At 45.7% G+C, this 22,362-nt stretch overlaps 1 protein-coding gene across 1 annotated transcript in view; it reads left to right on the forward strand.

The window, feature by feature from the left end:
* LOC119402085 (metalloproteinase-like) overlaps window positions 1-22,362 on the forward strand; it is a 69,264-nt gene that overhangs the window by 7,760 nt on the left and 39,142 nt on the right. The window contains exons 3-8 of the mRNA XM_049418274.1: window positions 3,320-3,412; window positions 4,940-5,060; window positions 6,298-6,366; window positions 6,461-6,579; window positions 6,667-6,738; window positions 17,027-17,163. Of these exons, the coding sequence (XP_049274231.1) occupies window positions 3,320-3,412; window positions 4,940-5,060; window positions 6,298-6,366; window positions 6,461-6,579; window positions 6,667-6,738; window positions 17,027-17,163 (611 nt within the window). The remainder of the gene's footprint in view (window positions 1-3,319; window positions 3,413-4,939; window positions 5,061-6,297; window positions 6,367-6,460; window positions 6,580-6,666; window positions 6,739-17,026; window positions 17,164-22,362) is intronic.

The raw sequence follows: 22,362 nt of genomic DNA on the forward strand, positions 1-22,362 counted from the left end.
TTTATTGATTTCATTGCTGGGCAAATTTTCGCTCATATGTGTTTTCCTGTACACACATGTTTTGCGTGTAGAAACTCATTTATGCTTACTTTTTATTGACTTTTTACTTTACACTGAGCACTCTGTCATTTTGAGGGGTTTTGGGTTTACAGGGGGCAGGCGCTTTGTCAGGCTTTTATGCCTTTTCGCCGGTCCCCTAGGCAAATTGTACCTTTTTTTTGCGTTTTGCCTGAAATAAAATTCTACTTCTTCTTCTTCTTCTCTAAACTCCGAAAGATTGGTGCGCCACAACTTGCGCCACAACGATTGGTGCGAGGGTTGTCAAACGTTGAAGCAATTACGAGGGCGTGCAAATGTGCGCTAAATATAACGCGTCTTCAGCAAAGAACAGAGCGTAGAACGATCTCGTCTGTATATATGAATGGCTCATTAAGATTGTTGCTAGCATGCAAAATATTTACGAATTCCAACCACCACGAGTAGTGAATGCTAGCTGCGGGCAGCTCTACCTTATTGCTTTCAGAAATTGCACTTTCAGGTTATTTCGATATTGTCTTGATCTTGTCCCACTTGCGATATTTCTAGTTACTTCGAGCTGGGGAGTCCGCATTTTGTGAAAATGCAGACTGCGTGATCGAAAAGTGACATTGGTGCGACCCAAAAATGCTTGACATGCACAATGCGAAGGTGATCTACTATGTTTTGCTGGATGTATCTGTTCAAAAGCAGCTTGTCAATATCGTCTTGAAACGGTCCGTTTGCGCGGTTTTCTCGATATCGTGTGACAGACAAGCGTAGCAGCTGTGACACAATATATTTCAGGTATTCGCGGAGGGCAAAGCACAAGCTCGGGATAAAATTCTCAGTATTTCCGCAATCCGCCTTTAAATTTTTTTTTTTTCTGCTGCCATCTGCCGTTTTTGTAGGGGCCTGGATAACTCGAATCGTAAAAACAAAGCCTCCGAGATTACGAGGCGTCTCGCGACTTTGCCGCTAGGAGAAGGGCGCATGCGCCGAGGCATCGTGAAAAGGTGGATTGCGAAGCAATGTATGCGATAGCAAAAAATTCGAATGTTATATTAAGTAAGGCTACCAGCTCTCTGTCCTTTAGCATACGACCTGGCGTAACTCAACAAAAATTGGGCAGATCCCACGTACCGTGGGGATCGATGTTATGCGAAGCATGCGCGGGATGGTGACTGTGGCGTAATTTTTGATATTGAGCGAAACGTTACGGAATGACGGTAGAAAGTGGTATACCCACAGTCATATGATGAAGAGTCGCATATGTATTATATAACCAGTTGTTTACAGTTGCGTAACGATGCCAACAGCGACATGGGTGTTACCAGCAGCAGACGCAGTAAGCTGATATGTAGTGCTTATATTAATCAATATTGGATAGCGCGAATCCGAACAGCACAAAGAAGAAACACAAATGCGCAGGACAGGCGTTACTCGCAACTGAGCTTCATTCAGGAAAGTTCCCCTGGATATACACACAGCCGAGTGGCACGCGCAGGCGCACTGCACGTACGTTACATTCACAGTTGCAGCTTTATTACAGTTGCGTTACAGTTGTTTTGCTATTACTTGTCCGTTATGACGGAGACTGCACGCATGTTTCACGAACCCGTGTGTATGCGTAGAAGGGGTTCATAACAGTTCTTGAACAAGGTCATCATCACGGTGATCAGTGAGAACCAGCAGGTGGACCGGACTTGTTAATCAGATCCGTTCGTGATCGCGGCTACGAGGTGTCTTAGTGCGAGGTATAACACAGCTAGTGGAAATCCTGGATACCTCTTACGATGAAATGATATATGACGCCTCCTGTCCTGGACGTGGCAGCGAGGGCTTTTGATACCCTGTCCACGTTCGAGCCCTCCTTCACGCTGTATAAAGACCACGCGTTGTTGGGTCTTGATAAATCCATGTTCAAGTCAGCGGTAATGATGAGAGGCCTTGTTCACTCCTCAGGTTTACTGTAGGAACCACTGACCCCGATTTTTGCGTAATCGACGTCGTCCACGTTGCGTACCACGTGAACGAGTGCATGGTGGTTGAGCGTCTTCCAGGGGCGTTCTGTCTGCAGCTTCTTCACTTTCTAGCCTCCGCCGCGGTGGTGTAGCGGTTACGGTGCTCGGCTGCTGACCGGAAGGTCGCGGGTTCGATCCCGGTCGTGGCGGTCGCACTTCGATGGCGGCAAAATGCTAGATGCCCGTGTGCTGTGCGATCTCGGTGCATGTTAAAGAATACCAGATGGTCCGAATTCCGGAGCCCTTCGCTGCGGCGTCTCACATAATTATATCATGGTTTTGGGCCATAAAACCCCGACAATTATTGTTATTATTACTTTATTTGCGTGTCAGTGTGTGTGTTGGCGGTTACTGTGTTGGCTGAGACATTGTATCATCTGTGGCACATACCCGCACAACATGAACTCTGATATGCGGGTATGTGCTACACGTGACTGAGAGAAAGGGTTTCATGACGTACGCGACAGGTATTTCGCGTTATTCATGTCACGACTAGTGAATCGTGTTCGCCATGCACTGATGCCCAGCTATGCCAATTTTGGTATATTACAAGTTATGGAAACGACCAGGAGAGCGCCCAGACGTAGGCGGCTAGATAGATAGATAGACAGATAGATAGATACGTAGATAGAAACGCCCAAAGTGCCTGAGGTTCGCTAAGAAATGCTTCGCATTTAAAATGCTGGAGCAGTTGCGTTACGCCATTTCATCACGCAATTTCCTTACGGTCGTTGCAGCGAGCGAAGTCATACACAGCTTGGTGCTGTCTGTTGCTTCAACGTGAACATGGCAATGACAACAGAGCACGTACAAATATATGAGCCATCTGCTGATCGATGTAATATAAGGCGCAAGATACAGCAAGCGACCACGCCTGGCCAGCGAAAGTGCGGAGCTACTGTCGGCGATATTCATACACCCCCTCTCGTCTCTGGCACCCTTCTATGGGCCTTTCGCGCTATGGAGACAGCCAGCACAATTCATCTCTGCTTGAGCAGCGATCGCCACCAGCGGTAAATATGCGCCCGGAGTGTCCATATAATTGCCATTGCCATAAAAGAACGAATCCACGTGTCTTTTAGTGTTATCTGTGGGCTCTGGATTCGTTGTAGCTTGGAGCTTTCTGCTACGTATTCGCAGTAAATGTGCTGTCAAACCTGTAGTGATGCCCCTGCAGTTGCTTGCGAAAATTTTACAAGGTAGTTTTTAGGTCATGACTTAATAGAGCCGTTATTCTTAGGCTTACTGATTGCGCAAAACAATAATTTTATTATTTTCAGTTCGACGTGCGAGATTTGCAGAAAAACTTGTATCATGACGAACGACAATATGCTGCAGTGGTACTTTCCGAAGAAGGCGGGATGGTGCAAGTGGTATGGACGCACTCCATGCTTCTGTATTTCCTTCTAGACGGCGAAATAGACGTGTTAGAACCTGTGATAGCCGAAGTTTGAGTTTTACGAAACAACATTGGCATAATTCAGACAAAGTATCATTGCAACCGAGTGTAGCTTTCACTCCAAGTGCCTCAAACCACGGTATAAAGGAAGTTTGAATAATTTCAGCCCCTACAGCTGAAACTTCACACTATATAATAGAACAAAAATACTTCGTAGGTATGTGCATGTGATTCCGATAAATTTTTAAGACAGTCGATAAAAAGAATATCAAATTCAAGTTAATATTTGCCTTGATAAATCAAAACTACTAGAAATAGTACTTGACTTGTCATATGCTACGCAATATCAAACCTCTAAGTGAATCAGTAATCACAACTTTTAAAAAATGCATAAGGATGACGTAATACTGTATTATACACACGTTAATTTTCGCAATACAATCTAATGAAGACAGCTTTTGTGCAGATACCTCATAAATGAGTGTTCATTATAAGTACATATTATCAATAAAAAGAAATTGGTATTTTAACAGAAAATTGATAGCGCCATTGGATGGCGAGATGTAACAATAAGCACTAATAAATTTGCAATTTGCAACGTAAATTTTGTTCTTTAGAAAAGTAACACGGGGACGCACCGCGTAGGCGAAACTTAACCTTGTTCAATTTTAGAAGCTCGCATTCGCTAAAAATGATTACTAGCACTATATTTTAGAAACATGTGACCAGAATATACAGCAAGTGCATCAGATTGTCTCAGTTATTTCCCACCAATTTTTAATTGTGCTATTCTTACCGCTTTCTGCTCTTAACAAAGTAAGTCGCAACCACTACAGTTCACGCGACTGACCGGTAATCTTTACCGACTTTTGCAGCCTAATGGGACATGAGGATATGGGCGTAGAAATCAGTAAATGCTTCTGTCTATTCTAGTCGTGGTGTATGAGGCTATAATTGTGGTGACCCACGTAAAATATGGAGCTACTGTTATTTTCTCAATTATAATGGAATACTTGTTCTGTGATGCCTCGCGGGACGCATACATGGTAGGAATAATATATGAGAATCTAGGTTCCGAAAGATTCGTACCTGCATTTTGTGAAGAAGTCAAGGTTTTAAAAGGCAGGTAGTGAATTTCCTTACCCGCATTTTTACCGCATTCGCTTACAAAGACGTTCGTGATTTCTGTGTCATGTAACCGGCTAGTATGTAGTCAGTGAAAACGGCCTACCTTTCTTACAAACGTAAAGGTAGCAGGTCATTGATATTGTCATATCAATGAACTCATTGCTTCTTGTTTTTGTGCAACACCTTCAGTGTAAAAGTTCTGCAATATCTGCAATACAACCTTGATTCGTATGATAGTTTTTTAAAGGTAATACCTCTCAAAAGCTTGAAAGTGTTTGAAAAACAACTGTGCCTCTTTGGGAGCCTGAATTTTTGTAGACAAGAAGTCCTCATGTGTTGTGAATTTGATTACAGAGTAAATGCTAACTTGCAGGAAGGCGTCGTTGGACCTAACTTGAAGATCAGACCCCTTGAAACTGGCGAGCGCTCTGAGCATGGACTTCAAGCGCATCTCATCGAAAATATTGAAGACAACGATTCGGTTGTAGTCTATGGTGCGTGCATGCCTATTGTTCAAAGCAAAAATAGCTTGGATTTGGGAAGAAAAGCGAGGCTCAAGATTTCACTTAGACATCCTTTTTTGCAGACTCAGCTGCAGGTTTTATTGCATTGTGTGTGGTTGCCTTGTGTCGATGGCTTTGTAAACCAAACAGCTCACGCAACAGCACACATCGAACAAATACACAGTATATTTCTAACCCAGTAAAATTCTAACCCAGTACATACAAGAAAGTTGTTACGCTCGCACGATTCCGAGAATTTAAGCAAATACCGGCATCCACAACTCATCCATCGATTGATTGATTGATTGATTGATTGATTGATGATCCAGTATGGGTGACCATGCCGGCTTACCTTTGAACGGATACGCGATTTCGAAATATTAACTAGCCACGGCATGTCTCCTCATGATAACCAGTCTATAACCAGAATGCTGTCTTATGTGTACTTTGAATATGCATATGCAAGTTCAATTATTCAAAGAGACCAAAATATTTCATTTCTCCCACTAGCTCTATCACGATTGGTCCTTGGGTTTTGGATATGTAGAAATGGGGTGTTTCAGCTAATTTGCGCCAAGTATGTTTTTAAATTCGAGCGTATCAAAAAAAAAGCTGTCAAGAATTGAACAGAGCAGCTATCTAATTATGAATGAAGGAAGGCGAAGTTGCTGTGCAAACGTTGGAACTTTTCTATTGAATATTTTTCGATAAACTTACTATTTTCAATGTAGGTAAGCAATCTTTCTTCATTACCGGGCTCATAGGGTGAACAGTTACCTTATCATGGATGAAATATTCCGGCGTTAGAGAACAAGTGTAGAAGTTTTTCACTGAAAAACGTTCGCTAGAGTTGCTACCTAAACGGGTAATTAAGCAATCCTTCTTAATTATGGACCTTGGCTTATTGGAAAAAGTGCCCTGACGTGCTGCGTAAGGCTTAGAACAGTAGTGGGCCAAGTCGACACGCTTAGCGCAAATGTTGTTCTTGATAATCCTAGGCGCAAGTTAGCTGAAACACCCCGCTTATTGTTGACCGCATTAGGAGGGTTAATTTGTGGCAAAAACACCTAGAGTCTGTGTTCCTCGAGTGGGTTTGCGCAGTTTATCGTTATTTAGCTGCCTTAATAAGTTAAATGGAGCGCCATGTGGAATAAAAGTGATATTAATGTCTGCGCGTTTTCCGGCATTTCAGTAAATTCACAGTGGTCATATTATTTTTGAATTACAGGTAAACATATAGAAGATAAAATTGCGATTTCTGAGCGTGCCGCAAACCATAGAACTGGTTTTGATTCCTGTAAGTACCACAACAGGTAGAAAAAATGTTCACTCTCGAAACTCACAATAAAGTTTGTCAACGTTTCTCAAGTTTGTCACAATAACTTTTTCAGCGAAGTACCACGCCTCAGACATTTTCCCGGAAGTATTTCTGGTATGTGACTCAAGGTTCCAGTTACAGTTCAACGGACGAATGAACTTGACCGTTTACTTAATGATAACCATGCAAGTTGTAAGTGGCCTTCATTCGTTAACTCGAAGAAGAATTTTCTTTAGACAAACTTGTTGCAAATACAATATTTTCTGTTGCACTTATCAGGTGAGAATACGGTACAGTGCGCTCTCTAACCCAAGGGTGCATATCGTGCTGCGAGGCATAGAACTCTCTCACGTGAGTATGTTTATACTTTTGTACACGAACTGGGGCAAGTATTGACATAGCTGCTGCTTAATACATTTTTTTCGAATAGCCGGCTTTCGGTCGTCAATCATTCATTGCATCGATTAGTGTAATCGAAGGATAAACAGTGCGGCAACCAGCTCTCGCTGAAATTAGGGCAATCGCGAACGAGATTTATGAAGGTATTTTCGCCTCCGGCATGTAGCCTAATCTCCGAACCTTCTCCTAGGTAAAATGTTAGGCAGAAAGCTCTCGTAGGGGGCGGGATCAATACGTCCACTGAGAAGAAAAAAGAACTGACACAGTCTCTTATGCATTCGGCGATGACTTCTCGAAGATGAACACCATCTTCATTTTCATCCGGCGATGACTACTCGAAGATGAAAACCATCTTGTTTTTCATCCGGCGATGACTACTCGAAAATGAAAACCATCTTTTTTTATCTAAGTCTAGGTATTGATCCTCCCCCGGCCCCAGCCGTACCGAAAGCTTTCAGCACATACGGGGTTCTGCACTGCCTTCAGGATCGGAAGCTTTGCAAGCTTTCTGCACCCCGCCAGGTTTCGCCTTGGCTCCGTGATCGGGCCACCTTTGAGGAATCGACAATTTAATGTGATAACGTGATGGTCCCGTCGCAAATTTGGACGATATGCTGACCCCATAAGCTGACGCTCTTAAGTGGTGAATATTTCAACTGATGATGCCATCAACTGATGATGATTAAAATTGCCCGCGGTCAATTTTCGTGTTTGATGATGCATATAAAGCTTTCGCCTTCGAGTCGTTTTAGGTGAATGTATAAGGGACCCTGCGAGCTCTTTGCTGCATTCCCGTCCCTACGTATTTTTTTCTTTGCTGAACAATAGGTGAGCGACTCAGGGTACCATGTACTCTTTTATGGGACAGTTGCCCCTAGAATTGTCCTACAGTTCTGCCAAGAATTCTCTGTGCGTCTAGGAAAATAGTTGACGATTGAGACTACCACATGTACTCTACTACGGCAGAGCAATGGGTCCTTCCGAACTTTTAGAGACCAGAATGGGCAGACGCAGACGCAACATAACAAAATTTTCCCGCCTCTTTTCCAAACCCATCACAATGGCGACATGCGCTGTATCAAATACTGTAAGACCGTCGTAGTTGCTCTGGGAATGATCGTTATATATCATTACATATGTTGATGGCAATTAGCTCATACAGCAAGACAACCAATCAGCCTTTCATCGCTTCTACGCAACAAGGAGCCTTTTAACTTAATATCGTAATACAATATTAACTTTGAAGCAGCACGTACAAACCGAGAGGACGTATGGGCGAATTTCCAGTTAACCACTTCTTAGATCTTTCAAGACTGTTCTAACTGCGACAGTGCCACTGGTCTAGAGAAAATAACAATTTCACAGCAACGGAAATCTATCAAGGTTTAGCCTCACAGGTCATGTGCGACGATGTTTTGCTAAGTAGTATTTGTGAACTGAGCCCCATCTGTAGGCCCTGTGTACTGGTATAGGGATCCTACTGGTAGTAGTTATGGCGATGATGATACCTAACGGCTTCAACAAGCCTGCGTGCGCTATGGATGTTTTACGACATCGATATGCCGTTCAGTCTTTCACTTATTTGTACCATAACATTAAACTTCGCATCAACAACGTGATTACGCGCCAATGGAAATAAAAAAAACTGCATTATTCAGAATCGTTCTTCAACAACTTCCACAAGAGTTTCATCGGGAATGGAACGTGACGCTTTTTCCATTAGGAATACATAGAGCTGCATAGAGAATACATTCAAAGGAAGGTGATGTGCAAGAAGGACATCACACAGGGCAGAGAGAGAGAGTACCAACCTCCCATCACATCTATTAAGTGTACCGTAGCACATCGGTGTCAGCTCTGTGCCAGCGTGAACGAAGACGTTGACGTTCGTGTGGTTCGTGCTTGCCGGGTTTCTGCCTGAACCAGCTTGGTTGTCTCACGCCTTCTACAGAATAATAACAAGTGTTTGTGGGAGAACACGCTTGTTGCATAAGCAACGAATACGCATTGGACAGAAGTTCAGGGGAGGATGGAGGCTTAAAAATATATTAAAAAAAAACCTTGAACGGGGCATATTGGCTCCAATGACATTACCCGTTGAGCTATTTTATTGCGATAGCAATACATGGAGACTCTAGGGGCTTTTCAGCCGTCGCCATCGGCATCGCCTCATGTTCCGTATGAAATAGAAATGGATAACTTCGGCCCGCCTATCGTATGCTCTCTGTCCGAGTGAAAGCGTGGGATGGTTGCCACCGGTCGCGGCTCTAACAGTTAAAACGCGCATCGCCGCCTCCGTTGCAGCAAACGCGCATGGAGCTATGCCGGAGAGGGGCCTGCGTCGCTCCGGCAGCAAGTGTAAACTTTGATAAAACGAGCGAGGTCACGCGCGTTCCGAGGACAGTGCTGATTAGACGGCTTATGCCTTTTATGTCTCTGCTCTCATCGCTTATTTTCCTTTAAAGCGATAGACAGCACGAAGATCGCTTCACTGACAGCAGCAGCAGCGCTTCCTTACGCCACCGCCTTGTTCAGTTACGCCAGATTAGGTCCTGAAGAAGTTAGCGGCTACACTTACTTCGTATAACATTCCCATTTGTTGCATCACATTCACTTCTTCATCCTTGCGACAAAACAGTGAATATTTCAAGTAAAGCTTGGATTGAGCCACATGTGTAGCTGACGGTGTTCCGAACAACCCTCCTCACTCACAACTGGCGCGCGCACTAAAAAAATAATAGATAAAAAAAAGTTAAGGCAGGTTCACACTAGGGGTGCCGAGCCTGAAGGAAGTGCGGAGCTGGACAGCCTTCTTTGTTTCTTTTGGTTCTGTCTTTCTTTCCTCCTCTCTTTCTTTTTCTCTTTTTCGGTTATTTTCTGTCTTTTTTCGATATTTCTATTTCTTTCTTCCTCTCTCTTTATCAATTTCTTTTTGTATCTTGCTCTTTCTGTTTTTCTTTCTATTTTTTCTCTTTCTTTCTCTTTCTATTTCTCGCTCGCTTGCTCTTTCTGCGTTACGCCAAGCGAGAACAGCATATGACAGCCCTGGCCCTTGAAGTGCTCCGCACTTATCATCATCAAGGCACTGGAAGAACAAGGTGAAGAAGACATCCTTGGCGCGAGCGCGCGCTCACCTTGTCATCACCAATGTGCTCAAAGTACAAAAAGGAAGAAGACTTCTCCTTGGGGCGAGCGCGCGCTCAATATGCTAGAGATGGCTATGGCACTCGTAGTTTTGCCTACGTTACGCCAACCTAGGACAGTGTGCACTCTAAGACCAAAGGGTGTTAAAAGAGCTTGTGTTTTGTCCTTTTGAGGGCTAATGAGGCTGCCACAGCCATTATTCTCTTTAAGGACTAACGACACCGGGTCTAACAGTTAGTTCCCACGCAGCTAACTGTTAGTCCCCACAGATCACCTCATTTAGTCCTCAAATTTGCACCTTACCGGGCAACCGTTAGTCCCCGCAATTGCACTTTGCCGGGCGAGCGGCTGGTCCACTCAAATAGTCCATTCGGATGAAGTTTTTATCAACAGTTCAAGTGGTCCGTTAGTTCCCCGGGACGATTTTCTGTAGTTACTCTCCGCAAGACCTAATACTTTTCTCGCGTGTTTATTTCCGCGGTGAGCAACAAATGTCGCGGAAAAAAAAAACAGGCAAAAAAATATTTAGTCATCCTGTATCACTCCTTTCGCAGTCAATACGACAACGAAATACAATAGTTAGACAATGAAACGGCTTATTTTTCTCTTTAGTTAGGAAGTTGCTGCTTTCATTCATTGAAATCAATGTGAAATGTAAAATACAGGTCCAGGCGCGTTGTCATATCTCGTACAGTCCTTTTTGTGAAGCTGCTTTAACGGAAGCGGTAGATTACTGGCATTGCACGCGCCAGCGCACACAGCATTCTGGACCTTGTGGACAACAGGTGCATCCTGCAACGCACAAAAAGATTACAAATAGTGAGTCACACGTGACTGAAAGGATGAACACGCACGCATATGGCAAATACGTGCAAGATGAAATAAGAACACGCGTCTAAATTATGGCATGCAAATAATTTCTCTGTGATGTACGTTATCAACAAAGACGCATTTCGAGCCAGATAGCGCAACAGCTCAAGTGCGGCAGCCACACCATCCGGCCGAGGTGCCGCCAATGAGTCGGCCAGTTTTCTACGATTGGCGTTGTACAGCTCGAGCAAGGCCGTCCGCCGTCGCTGCCACCAGCAAACCTCGAGCAGAATAACGAGAAAGGCGAGGCCGCTGCCATGAACGGCGCCGAGCTGCTTGCGAGTCAGCAACGAGGATGCCGACGGTAATGGAGACCAATTTTCACAAAAGTCCTCGACCGTGCGGCAGTACAGCGAGCGAGCGACCGTGTAGCCGCTGGTAATAGCGTCAAAATTCCACAAAGTTCTTTCGAGCGAGCGGCAGTCCAGCAAGCAAATGTGGGGCTGGCGCCACGAACGGCGGTGAGCTGCTTGCGAGCAACCGAGATGCCGACAAGCAACCGAGAAGCCGAGAGCTCGATGAGCGAGCGTCCGGGGCCGACGGCAATGGCGGCCAGTTTCCCGGCGTTGACAAAGCACAGCTGAGCTGACGACCAAGCCAGCCTTAGCGGCGCATTTCGTGCGTGGGGTTTACAACACGATCGCGCCCATTGCAGGCAAGCGGGATGCGTGGCGCGCACGCGACAAGTACGGTAGAATTAGGAATGATCACTTACTTGTGAAAGAATCCAGTGCCGATTTCTGCCCAGAGTCAGCTTGAAATCATGGATGCTATAGGCTAACTGTCTCCTCGGCCACCATTGCCAGCCGGTGGCGACGGAGTACCGTGATTACGGCGGAGATATACAGCGCGACGGCTCGACGTGTCGAGACCAACTACAGGCTTTATGGTGCGGCGAAATGTAAAAGCAGCACCAGACGCTGATTATCGCGTACGGGTATATCTAAGGCACCGCGGCGTAGTTCGTAGATCGTCGACACAACCGCGAACACGCCACCGCGAACACAAGTGGGAAGACTGACCCAAGAGCGAGGAGGAAACCCTTAACAACGGTTTGCACACGGAACTTATCTCTGCGCATGACCTGCACCTCCCACGCGGTTGGTCCCTTTACAGAAAACTGGTTCGCACACGGCGCGCATCCATCTGCGGTTGCTCATTCAAAGGTCCATCCGTTCATCGCACGCGCCTATTGAGCTCCGTTACTCCTCTTTCGGTTGCCTTAGGGTGTACAATGACAGCACACAATAGCATACGACAAGCCGGGTGGCTAATGTTCTCCGCCCATAATAAATTTCCTTTCCGGGGTTGCGGTTTGAACCTGGGTCCCTGTGGTCCGAAAGCGAATGCCTTGAACACTAGGCCACGCGCTATGCTTCCCAAAGTGATTTAAAACTGAAGCGTTCTACCGACGATGTAAAAAAATGCATTTTGATCCATCCGTCATAGGAACTGGTGTAACACGAAAGTGAAACGTGTCCTCGCAGAAGAAGCTGAGTGTTTATTATACATTGATATACGAGGGCTTGCACAATGTGGATTGGTGTTTGGAAGGTATAGCATCGCCCGATGTCGACGCACCCACGTTAACGCCTGGTGGCACATCTCCATTGCGACGACTAACGTCCATGAACAAAATAAAACTTTTGTGGTAGCTGTAGTAGTTAACATACACCTAGATATACACCTGAAAGATGTTTTCAACGTGCACATAACGAACTGTAACTCAACATACAGGTTTTCAAAGCCTCATCATTTGAGGAGAGAAGCGGCAGGGTGTGCGGTCTATAGAAGTCGGTGCCATTGCACTGGAAGCTGTTGCCGGCGGAGAAACAGCGTTAGTCTATTTAGAAGCAGCCCTACGCTGGCGAGGAGGTGTCACACGCTGACGCGGAAGGCATACGCGTAACTGCATCGTCACCAAATCGAATCACCACAGACGCCGCATTTCACCGACCCGACATTTCTACAATATTGCAGCGAAAACCTCCGCCGCGCAGAGTCTACCGAGCCGATCGCATTCGGTGCTCGATAGTGTTCTGATGCATTAATCGTGGCCTCAGACATTGGCTCCGGTAACGCGTCGTCGCTAGTGTTGGTCAGGCCGTTCCATACAGCATGGCGAGAGCGTAATTAGGAATACGGTGTGACAGCCAGAAGAGCGTCGGTTATTCGACGCTGAGCTTCTGAATATAGTCTTTATTCGCAGAATGTTAGAGTTAACAGAATAAACACACCACGGCCGCGCTAAACACTCGACGGGTCTCCCTTCTAGTCTGGCCGTGATTTCTCACGGTTCGAGCGGAGAACGCGGTATGACAGCCACGCGAGTCTCGCACAACTATTTTTATTATGGATGGATACTATGAGCGAGAGCTTGGGCTTGTCACTACCTCGTGGCGTAGGGCGTCGACAACATTAGACCTATTTTGGAGACGCGCCCAATGGAACGGCAGCAGCAACGATGCAATGGCGCGTTGCCGGAGGTATTCGCGGATGCCACGCAGTACTTGATTCTACCGCTACCAGACAGCGGAAACACGACGCTAACCAAGAGCACCGGGAGAGGAAAGTGCGAGCGATAAAAGGTGCGGTCGTGAAATCTCCTGCGTGTGTGGTCGTGGCGTAGTGGTTAGAGCGTCCGGCGCCTATCGTCGCGGACCAAGATGTCGTGGATTCGGCTCCTGCTTAGGGAACGTTTTCGTATTATTTTTGTTTGTTATCTGATCGCGTGCAGTTTGCTGGCGTATTTCCGTGACGGAAATATGTCATGAAAGTCTGGGTGGACCCCGAAATAAAACACTTTCGTGTTAAAAACAATTGAGAAGCTGTACACTGGCTGTTGGCGCTTCACTGCAATATTTCATGTTCGCGGACTAAATGCGATCTGCGTGTCAACACGTGAGGTGGATATCAAGAATTGCACATTTAAGTAAAACTCCGAATTCGAAAAACCTAATTTCCTAAACTGCGTTTCCGTGACCACTTGATGGTCCTTTTGATGGGCCGTTCTACTGGCTGAAGAATGCTGGAAAGAACATGTAAATGGCCACACCGACTCCGCCCAAAAACAGCGTTCCTGAGTGTCTGCTACCTATAAGGAAAGAAATAAAAAGCAGTTTGTCATGCACGCCCACGACAAGCTTCGCTTGCCCCCATTTCCACGACTGGAGAAGCGCTGCTCACTTTTTAGAAAAGTTAGGCCTCTAGAGACAATTGATGAAGAAAAGAACACACTGCACACTTTCCCCGGCCCGTTCGGAACAACGTGATACGGGGCGCGGTTTACTTATAGTACGAAATTTTGTCACGTGTAACCTTTGCGAGAAATTCAGAAAATCCGCCGCTCAAGCTGGGTCCCCATTTCACGCGAATTTTGATGTGCAAGGCGCCTTCGCCACAGTGTTTGGCGGCAATGCACGGGAAGTGACAGCCACGGCTGAAGACTGACAGCAGGCGAGGAAAGATTGTCAGTGACACTGAACTTAGAGAAGAAAAAGAAGTTTCCTAATTAGTGAAGTAGTGAACAAAAAAAAGTTCGATCAATTTCTTGAAGCTGCTTGAATTTTACTTGAGTAGCACATTTATTTCTTTGAATGCTGGCTCTATGTACAGCGCCAAGGCATTTAGAATGGGTGATGTGTAGCTCCAGTCGGTTGTAACATCTTTATTCAATGTATTGACGAGGTACATGATAGAAACGTCGACTACGGTTTTTGTCGCAGAGTTTTTAGATGTGTGAAGCATTTTCTAGCATTTTAGTCACTCCAAATGGTGTGACCGCTCGTGGCAATGTGTATCACGTTTTATAAGTCTTTTGAGAGCGTGGAAAAAGCTTAACGGTTCACGCATGAGCTGCCACAAGACAGTCATTTGCATCCACACAGCATGCGATGGTTCGAAAAATGGCAGGCGTGACACTAAGAGATACGAAAGCAGTAGAGTGTATCAGAACTCAGTTTTATTGTTTGCATTCACGCTCTTCCACAACGTCGTTGCCGATTATATCCAATTTTCTGCAAAACGGTCTCCTTAACGCTGTCGCGTTTAAACTGACGGCGCGTAGTCAAATTTGTCTGGAATGCACTACGCAGAAACTTGCAGGAATATTACCTGAGTATCGGGACCTGTAAGTTTGCTTAACGAAAATCTCGCAAATTACGACTTTTCTTTGTGATGTAGGGTAATTTATGAGCAGTACGTTAACTGCCCCGTTTTAAAGGCGAACCGTTCGTGGTTCGCTAGAAAACCTGCTAGGTGCATAAACGTGGCCTAATGAAATGAAACGGTAAAATTATTGTGTATACTCGAGCAGCTCTTTCACAACCGACACACAGTGACAGAGCCCTTATCGGTGCGTGTACGAGCACTGGATGATGACACAGGTGTCCCACTGCTCGAACACCGCCAAATGGCCCCCGCTGTAGAGGCCCCACCGGAGCAATGGCAGGTTTTATATTGTGAAAAAACTTTCGTAGACGTCATAATGCATGCACCCGTCTACACATTCAGACGTACTTTCATGAACTGCAGCACAAATACTCGAGCGCAGAATTTTTTTCACAGATGTGTGTCTTCTGCTGGCCCGTATTACGCTGCTGTCGAAACATCTTTTGGATGGCAGTGTTCTGCACCCGAATACAAGCATTTTCACAGCAGAGGCTTACACAACACATTGAAGAAGTAGGAAGAAGAAATGCAGTCATATACACTAAATTCCTAAGCGCCGTAAAACTTTATCAACTCTGAAAATTACAGAAATCCTGTCATTGACTAGCTGTACACACTCCTGAGCGCCGTTGACACATCGAAACATCATGGAGTAATGTGCTTGGTGCCCCGGCACCATGATGTAGATGGCTACTTACTGGTTGATGAGCTTGCCACATCAGTCTATGCACACGTTCCCAGATATTCTATATGTGTCCTTGTAATGAACTCAAAGCCCTTGTTGAGAAAAAAGGCCGTGAAATTACTAGCGGCGGTTATGGGATATGGAAGTAAGTAATAAGTTACATCTGATGAATTCATACCTCGGTAATTGGCCATACACATCTAAAATACGCCGCACGGATTTAACACTGTCGGCTTCGAATAGAATACACATACATCACACGTGCGCATATATTGTGCGATGGCGATCGACCCAGCTGTAGTAGATGTGGCGAACCACGCACGGTTCACCACATTCTATTACAATGTCCTAAAATGGAACCAGTAGGAAGGGACATTTTTTCCTACCCTACCAAGAGCCATTCTCTTAGAATGCCCTGAACTGTAAGCCAGTAGGAAGGGACATTTTCTTCCCGACGGGCAGCAGGTTTCACTTCAATCTTGAATGTGCAAAAGTAACGAGCCTCTTTTGAAACATGAAACAGTATGGGCACCTTCTAAATCATGCCATTACTTTTAAAATTATATTCCTAGGCAATCCGTAGCGCTGCCTCCCAGCAGTGGTTGCTGCTGCAGCAGTTACATTTATAAAGCACCGGTCTCCCGACCATTGGACTCAAGGGCGTTGACGAGGAGTTCGCGCTAATGCCGCACTACTATATTATAATACAATGATCACTTGTAATACTTTTCATCACGCACGTTTGACGTTACTCTAACGATTTTATTATTTCTATGATTTTACGCGCATTTAGTGCGGAGAGTTTTATGCCCTTATATAGCCACTAAACGCCACCGTTGATCGCATCCTATATCATAACCTGGCCCACTTCGTCTGGCTTTCACTGGCTCTTCCGCCATAAAGCACCATGTATCGTCATCAGCGAGCAGTCCTCTTGTTCGTTCAGTCACTGCGTGTTTTAGATATTCAACTGAATGGACGAAGCATGAATTCCTAGCTAATGAGTGTAGTGATCCCACCATGTGCACCCTCTCCTTAACTTGTCGCGCAGTAAGGAAGTTAATGTTCTTCACCGGGCTACACGTGAATGAATTCACAGAAAGTGCTTACTCTACACATTTTAAATGTCCTCACAGGTAACCAATGAGCGAATAGACTCTTCGACGAACTACGCCGTTTTATGGCAGCGTCGTAGCTCACACTGTTGGTTGTTGCACATTGCGAACGACGGAGTTGCTTTTGAAACGAGTCAGTTAATTACGTACATACAGTGAAACAGCATTCGCATAGCAGCGTGCATTAGATGTTCTTGCAAAAATCGATAGGTAAGCATGAATGCATCAACAGTTGAACAGTTTATTTTTCTTTTAGTGGAAACAGGAGCACGAGTATTATGTGTACTACGGGAAGGGCATCGATGCGTACAAATCCCTCCAAGGACTTGTGAAGTTTATAAGTAAAAAGAACGAAACGTATGGAGCGTTTGATATGGTATACTTTGTAACAGGGTAAGTAGAGAAATTGAAGTAACAGGAAACCGGAAGCAATTGTAATGAAAAAACAACTTGTATTCTCGCGGAGTTAGATATAAAAATGCCATGTCATAACTAAAGACTTCGTTAAGAATACATTGCGTGGTGTTTCTCGTATTACCTCTTTTCGAGCAAACAAGGCTAAAACTAGTCTTCAGTAACAGTAACCACAGAATAATGAGTCAAGTCACGTTCTTTTTATAAGGAGGGACTACAAACTGTTTCGTTATTCTATTTTATTCTGCCGGGAAAAAGAAAATATTTATCAGCGTGGTTCTTGTTCTTTTATTCTAGCTTAGTATTCTTTTGGCTTATTATTCTTTTAGTTAGCTTTTATTCGATCACATTGTTATTTATGGTAAACATAAGTACTTACTGAGCTATGATCATCATTCTATACCTAAGGACATGCTAATGATGACTATGAAAATGATGCGACGTCTCTCCGAATTACCTAGGGTAAGGCGGGGCAAAATGAGACAAAAATTTGAAAATAGTGAATATTTTTTTTTACTTCCCTATTTACCATAAAATGTCAATACAGGAGCTTTGTTTTTGGTACAAGGTATGTGCTACATAAATATGGCCATGTTAAGACTGTTCAAAAGTCTATTTTAAAAAGAAACGAAAAATGCGCCAGATGTCTCATTTTAGCCCAACCTGCGGGGCAAAACGAGACGCTGCGTGAGGTAAAACGAGACAGGGTGAAAAATATTTTTCTTTCAGTTCTTGCAGTAGAAGTACTTCAAATTCACTCCGTGGGCCCCCACGCAGTCTTCGTGAGCCCAATCTTTGCACTCCACGCATTGAATCCAGACAGAACTCGGCACTGTGTTGATTCAAGGCTCCTGAAAAGCATTCAGTGCTTTTTTCATGTCGTCTTTCTCCCAGGAAACTCTAGATGATATTCTCTTGTACGTTCGCACCATCCTAAACAATAAAGTATAATAGATAATGAGCGTAAATAAATGGCTGACTTAATAAGGCACTCTCTAAGGCAATTCAATGCATTTGTGTCGCGTTTTGCCCCGTTCACATGCCCGGAATAATAAAAATTTGTCCTTTGGCCCACTGCACTAAATGAACTAAACTTTTGGTGGCATGTAGATAGTAGTATAAACTAAAAAGATAAATGCTTACGTTGTTGTACTGGCACCGGAGTAGCTTCATGCACGGATCCGAATATTTGACCGAGCAGAATTTCTCCTCTTTTTGGTGGGTCACGAACACACTGACGTCAACCGTGCAATTTTTCCCGCTGGATCGCTGTGAGCAATCATCACCTTTTACACATAAAACGTCGAAAACTACCGGCACCTACCGCTGAAATGGAGAAACAAAGAAAATGTACTTTAGGTATTAGCTATAGAGGGCGGCAAAATCAAAATGTTGCGTTTTGCCCCGCGTCTCATTTCGCCCCGCCTTACCGTACTAACATAAAAATTATCTTTATCTAGTATTGATGATTTTCGCCGAAAGTCCCCATTGCTTAGACAAATCAAAGAATTCTCGTGTGACAACGTTCCTCCCAACTTTACTGTGCCTTCGCTTAAGTGTCTAGCTCTCGTAAAATAGCCTATCTCTGCAGAGTCAATACTGACGAGATCACTAACTTTCCATTGCGCTTAAATAGCAGCCAGCGTCCGCAACTCTTACGTGTACGCACCTCATGGGAAGCCTGAGCAGTGCGGAGGCCGTGCAGGCCGCCCTTTCGTCCTTAATCAATCCGTACTAGCCGCCGCTCCTGCTGCACCTTCGTCATGGCTAAGGGTGACAAACGCTTGGCATACGTGCGAAAATAGTCCGTATTGCTAGACATGCATCATTCCCGCACGTCGAACGTTGTTGCCGCTGCCGCAAGTGACGTTGCCAGCTGATTGCAATGCGAAAGTTAGCTGAGAAAATCAGTTCTGCGGAATCGCGCAAGGTGGCGGAAGGGTTAAGAAAGGGAAAACAGACAACCACCCGTTTGTAGCACGAAGCCACAAGGAAATCCATGCGGATTTCTCTGAAATAAAGCCTCTTAGTTGCCAAAAAATTCGTCCTGGTCCGGCGATCGAACCCGAGACCAACGCCTATCCGGGGCGGTCGCTCTACCAATTGAGCTAAGCAGAAAGCTAGCAATTGGCAGCGCGAGAGCGAATTCATCAAGTCTTCAAGTCTGGTGGATGATTTCCCCTCGGAGCTGCCACTGTGTAGTGACAGGTGCGCTTTTCCTTCGGCCCGCTCGCTATCCCCAATAGTTCGCATCTGTGCACTTCCTTCTGGCTTGGCACCACTAATGGGAAGCCACCTTATTTTTTTACTGCTTATTTTGTAGGTAGCTCCACAATCGTTTTTCTTAGAGACGTCAAACTGTGACGTTCAGTGCGTAAGGGGACCATTGCACTACATGGGCTACTGCGTCACCTGAGAAGCGCACAACCATTTGCACCTGCCACAGAAAATTCTGCCTGTGTTGTTCAGAAATTAGGAATTTTATAAAGTTGATTGCTCTTTCTTCCTACTCGCGCGATGCGAGCCTCGAGTAGACCGTTTATTGCGAAAAAATGGAGCCATCGTGCCCGCACACTCTGAAGCGAAGCTTTCGCGACTCCGTGACGCATCCGTGCATGAAGTTCTTGATAAGACAGTTTAATTGCTTGTCCCCCAAACACAGCAACATTACGCATTGCTTTACCCCGATTTTCGCGTTTCCATTAAAACATTAAACAATTCCAAGAATTTAACGACCCGTTAATTCCAAAGAGCTTCGTCAACGGCGATATGATGGTGGCGAAGTTTTGAATGAAGCGTCAAAAGTAGGAACACAGGTCCTACGAAACTGCACAGTTCTTTGATGCACGTAGTTTTTGGAAACTCAGCCAGGGCCCGAAGCACGGGTGGATCGTGCAGGATTCCGTCCTTGGATACGATGTAGCCTAGGATTGCCGGCGGTCGTGCTGCAATTCGGCACTTTTTAGATTCAGTCGTTAGCCTGTGTTGCTCACACGTGTCAGAACCTGCCGCATGCGCTGAAGATGCGTGGACAAGTCCGGAGCAAACATGAGGACGTCATGGAGGTAGCACAAGCACGTGTGCCATTTCAAGTTGCACAGAATGGTATCCATCATGCGCTGGAAGGTCGCAGGCGCATTGCACAGTCCAAATGGCATGACGTTAAAATTCATACAAGCCGTCGGGCACGGCAAGGGCTGTCTTCGGTCGAGCGTCATCAGCCATGGGTACTCGGCAGTGCCCTGAGCGGAAATCGAGAGATTAAAAGAATTCTGCTGAAGTCAATCGTGTTGTCTATTCGCGGTAGTGGATACACGTCCTTACGAGTGATCTTCTTGAGCCGTCGGTAGTGCGCGAAGAACCACACAGAACCGTCCTTATTCAGAACTAGAACAACATGAGACATCCAGGGCTGTCGGAGGCTCGAATAAGGTCGCGTAGAAGCATGTTCTTGACTGACTCACTAATTGACCGACGTTCTACGGGAGATACGTTATATGGACATTGCCGCAGTGGCGCTTGGGTGCGAGTGTCCGTTCGATGCGTGACAGCAGGCGTGCGGCCCAGAGAAGTGTGTACAACATGGAAAGAAGATCGAAATTTGTCCAACATGCACAGCAGCTGGGATCGCAGCACCAGGACGTAAAGTTGTCAGCAATGGAGGAACCAAATATATCAGCGAGTGACTAATTAGACGTGAAGACAGCACTGAGCATAATGGAATTGGGGCAGTGCGTGTAATCGGGTTCGTCCAATACTTGTGCGTCTTTGAGGAATTCCACTCTGCCCAGACATTCCTTTCGCACCAACGTAACAATGTGCGGGGATGGGCTGGTAATAAAAATAACACGAAAGTAAAGCGTGCCCTTACAGAAGTAACCGAATCTTCACTGCACATTGATATAAGAGAGTTTGCACAATGTATATTGATGTCTGGCAGCTATAGCACAGTTTAACGTGGATACGCCCACTTTGAATATTGGTGGTACATCTCCATCCCGACGACTAACGTCCATGTTAAATGATTACACAAAACCTTGTGGTAGCTGTAGTAGTTAACGGTGAAAGCGTAATCAGAGAACGATGTGTGATAGCCAGAAGAGCGTCGCATATTGGATGGAGAACTTGGTCGTCATCCCGCGGCATGGTAAAATGTGATTGAACACCACGGCCGGACTAGAGGGAAACGCAAAGCGCGTCGTGCTGCCCCGGTAGCCCGGTCGCAATTTTTCTCGGGGCGAGCGCGTGAGCGGGCAACGCGGTCTAACAGCCAGGTGAGGCAGGCGCGCGTCGCAGAGCTATTTTCGGTTTGGATTAGCGTGATGCTATGAGCGAGGCCGACACTTTTACGACGCTTGAGCTAAGATCGCCACCTCGCAGTGTGTTAAGGCATTGACAAAATTGCAATTCTATTGAAAACGCGCCGAATGGGACGGACGTGTAACCCGTTGCAGGTAGTAATCGTAGAGGCCACAGTAATGACGAATTACTTTACTTTACCGCTCCCACAGGGCAACACCGCCCCGCCGAACGGGAGAGTGGTAGATATAAAAGGCGCGTTTGGAAAGCCTGTAGAGTCCGTGACCGTGGCGCAGCGGATAGCGTGCCCGGCATCGGTTGTTGTGGACCGAGCGGTCGTTGGTTCGATGCCTGTTGACGGAACTTTTTTTTGTCATTTGATCGTGTAAGTTTTTTTCGACGTCATTTCCGTGACGGAAATACGTCACTGAAATCTTGGTGTACCCCGGCATAAAACACTTCCGTGTTAACATGGCAGTGCTGCCCTGAGTGATTTACACGGTGGCGAAAGGCACCAGCAAGCCTTTCCTAGAGCAAACGCAGTCCGATGGCGTGAGGAGTGCAACCGTGTCGGAGAGACTGGCGCAGTAAATTGACAGAGCCGTTTACGCGTTTGGAGGAACTTTGGTATCGTACTTGATGAATATCTTGCTCGAAGCCGATAGACTGTTTGCCGGCGTCAAATATGAGAACGGTGGAAGTTCTATTTCGGCTGCTTAGCAATCAATTTCGGGGTCGTGGCGGCAGAGAAACTCACATCCCAGGATGACGTCGTGAGAGCACGCAGAAATTACCATAAATTGGACCTCGTACAGAACGTCCTGAATGACGACGCGAGCGGTGCCAACTACTCTAGGATGAATACTTTGGGCGTTGGCT

This window comes from Rhipicephalus sanguineus, chromosome 8 (assembly GCF_013339695.2).
Source record: "Rhipicephalus sanguineus isolate Rsan-2018 chromosome 8, BIME_Rsan_1.4, whole genome shotgun sequence".
NCBI classification, from domain to species: Eukaryota; Metazoa; Arthropoda; class Arachnida; order Ixodida; family Ixodidae; genus Rhipicephalus; species Rhipicephalus sanguineus.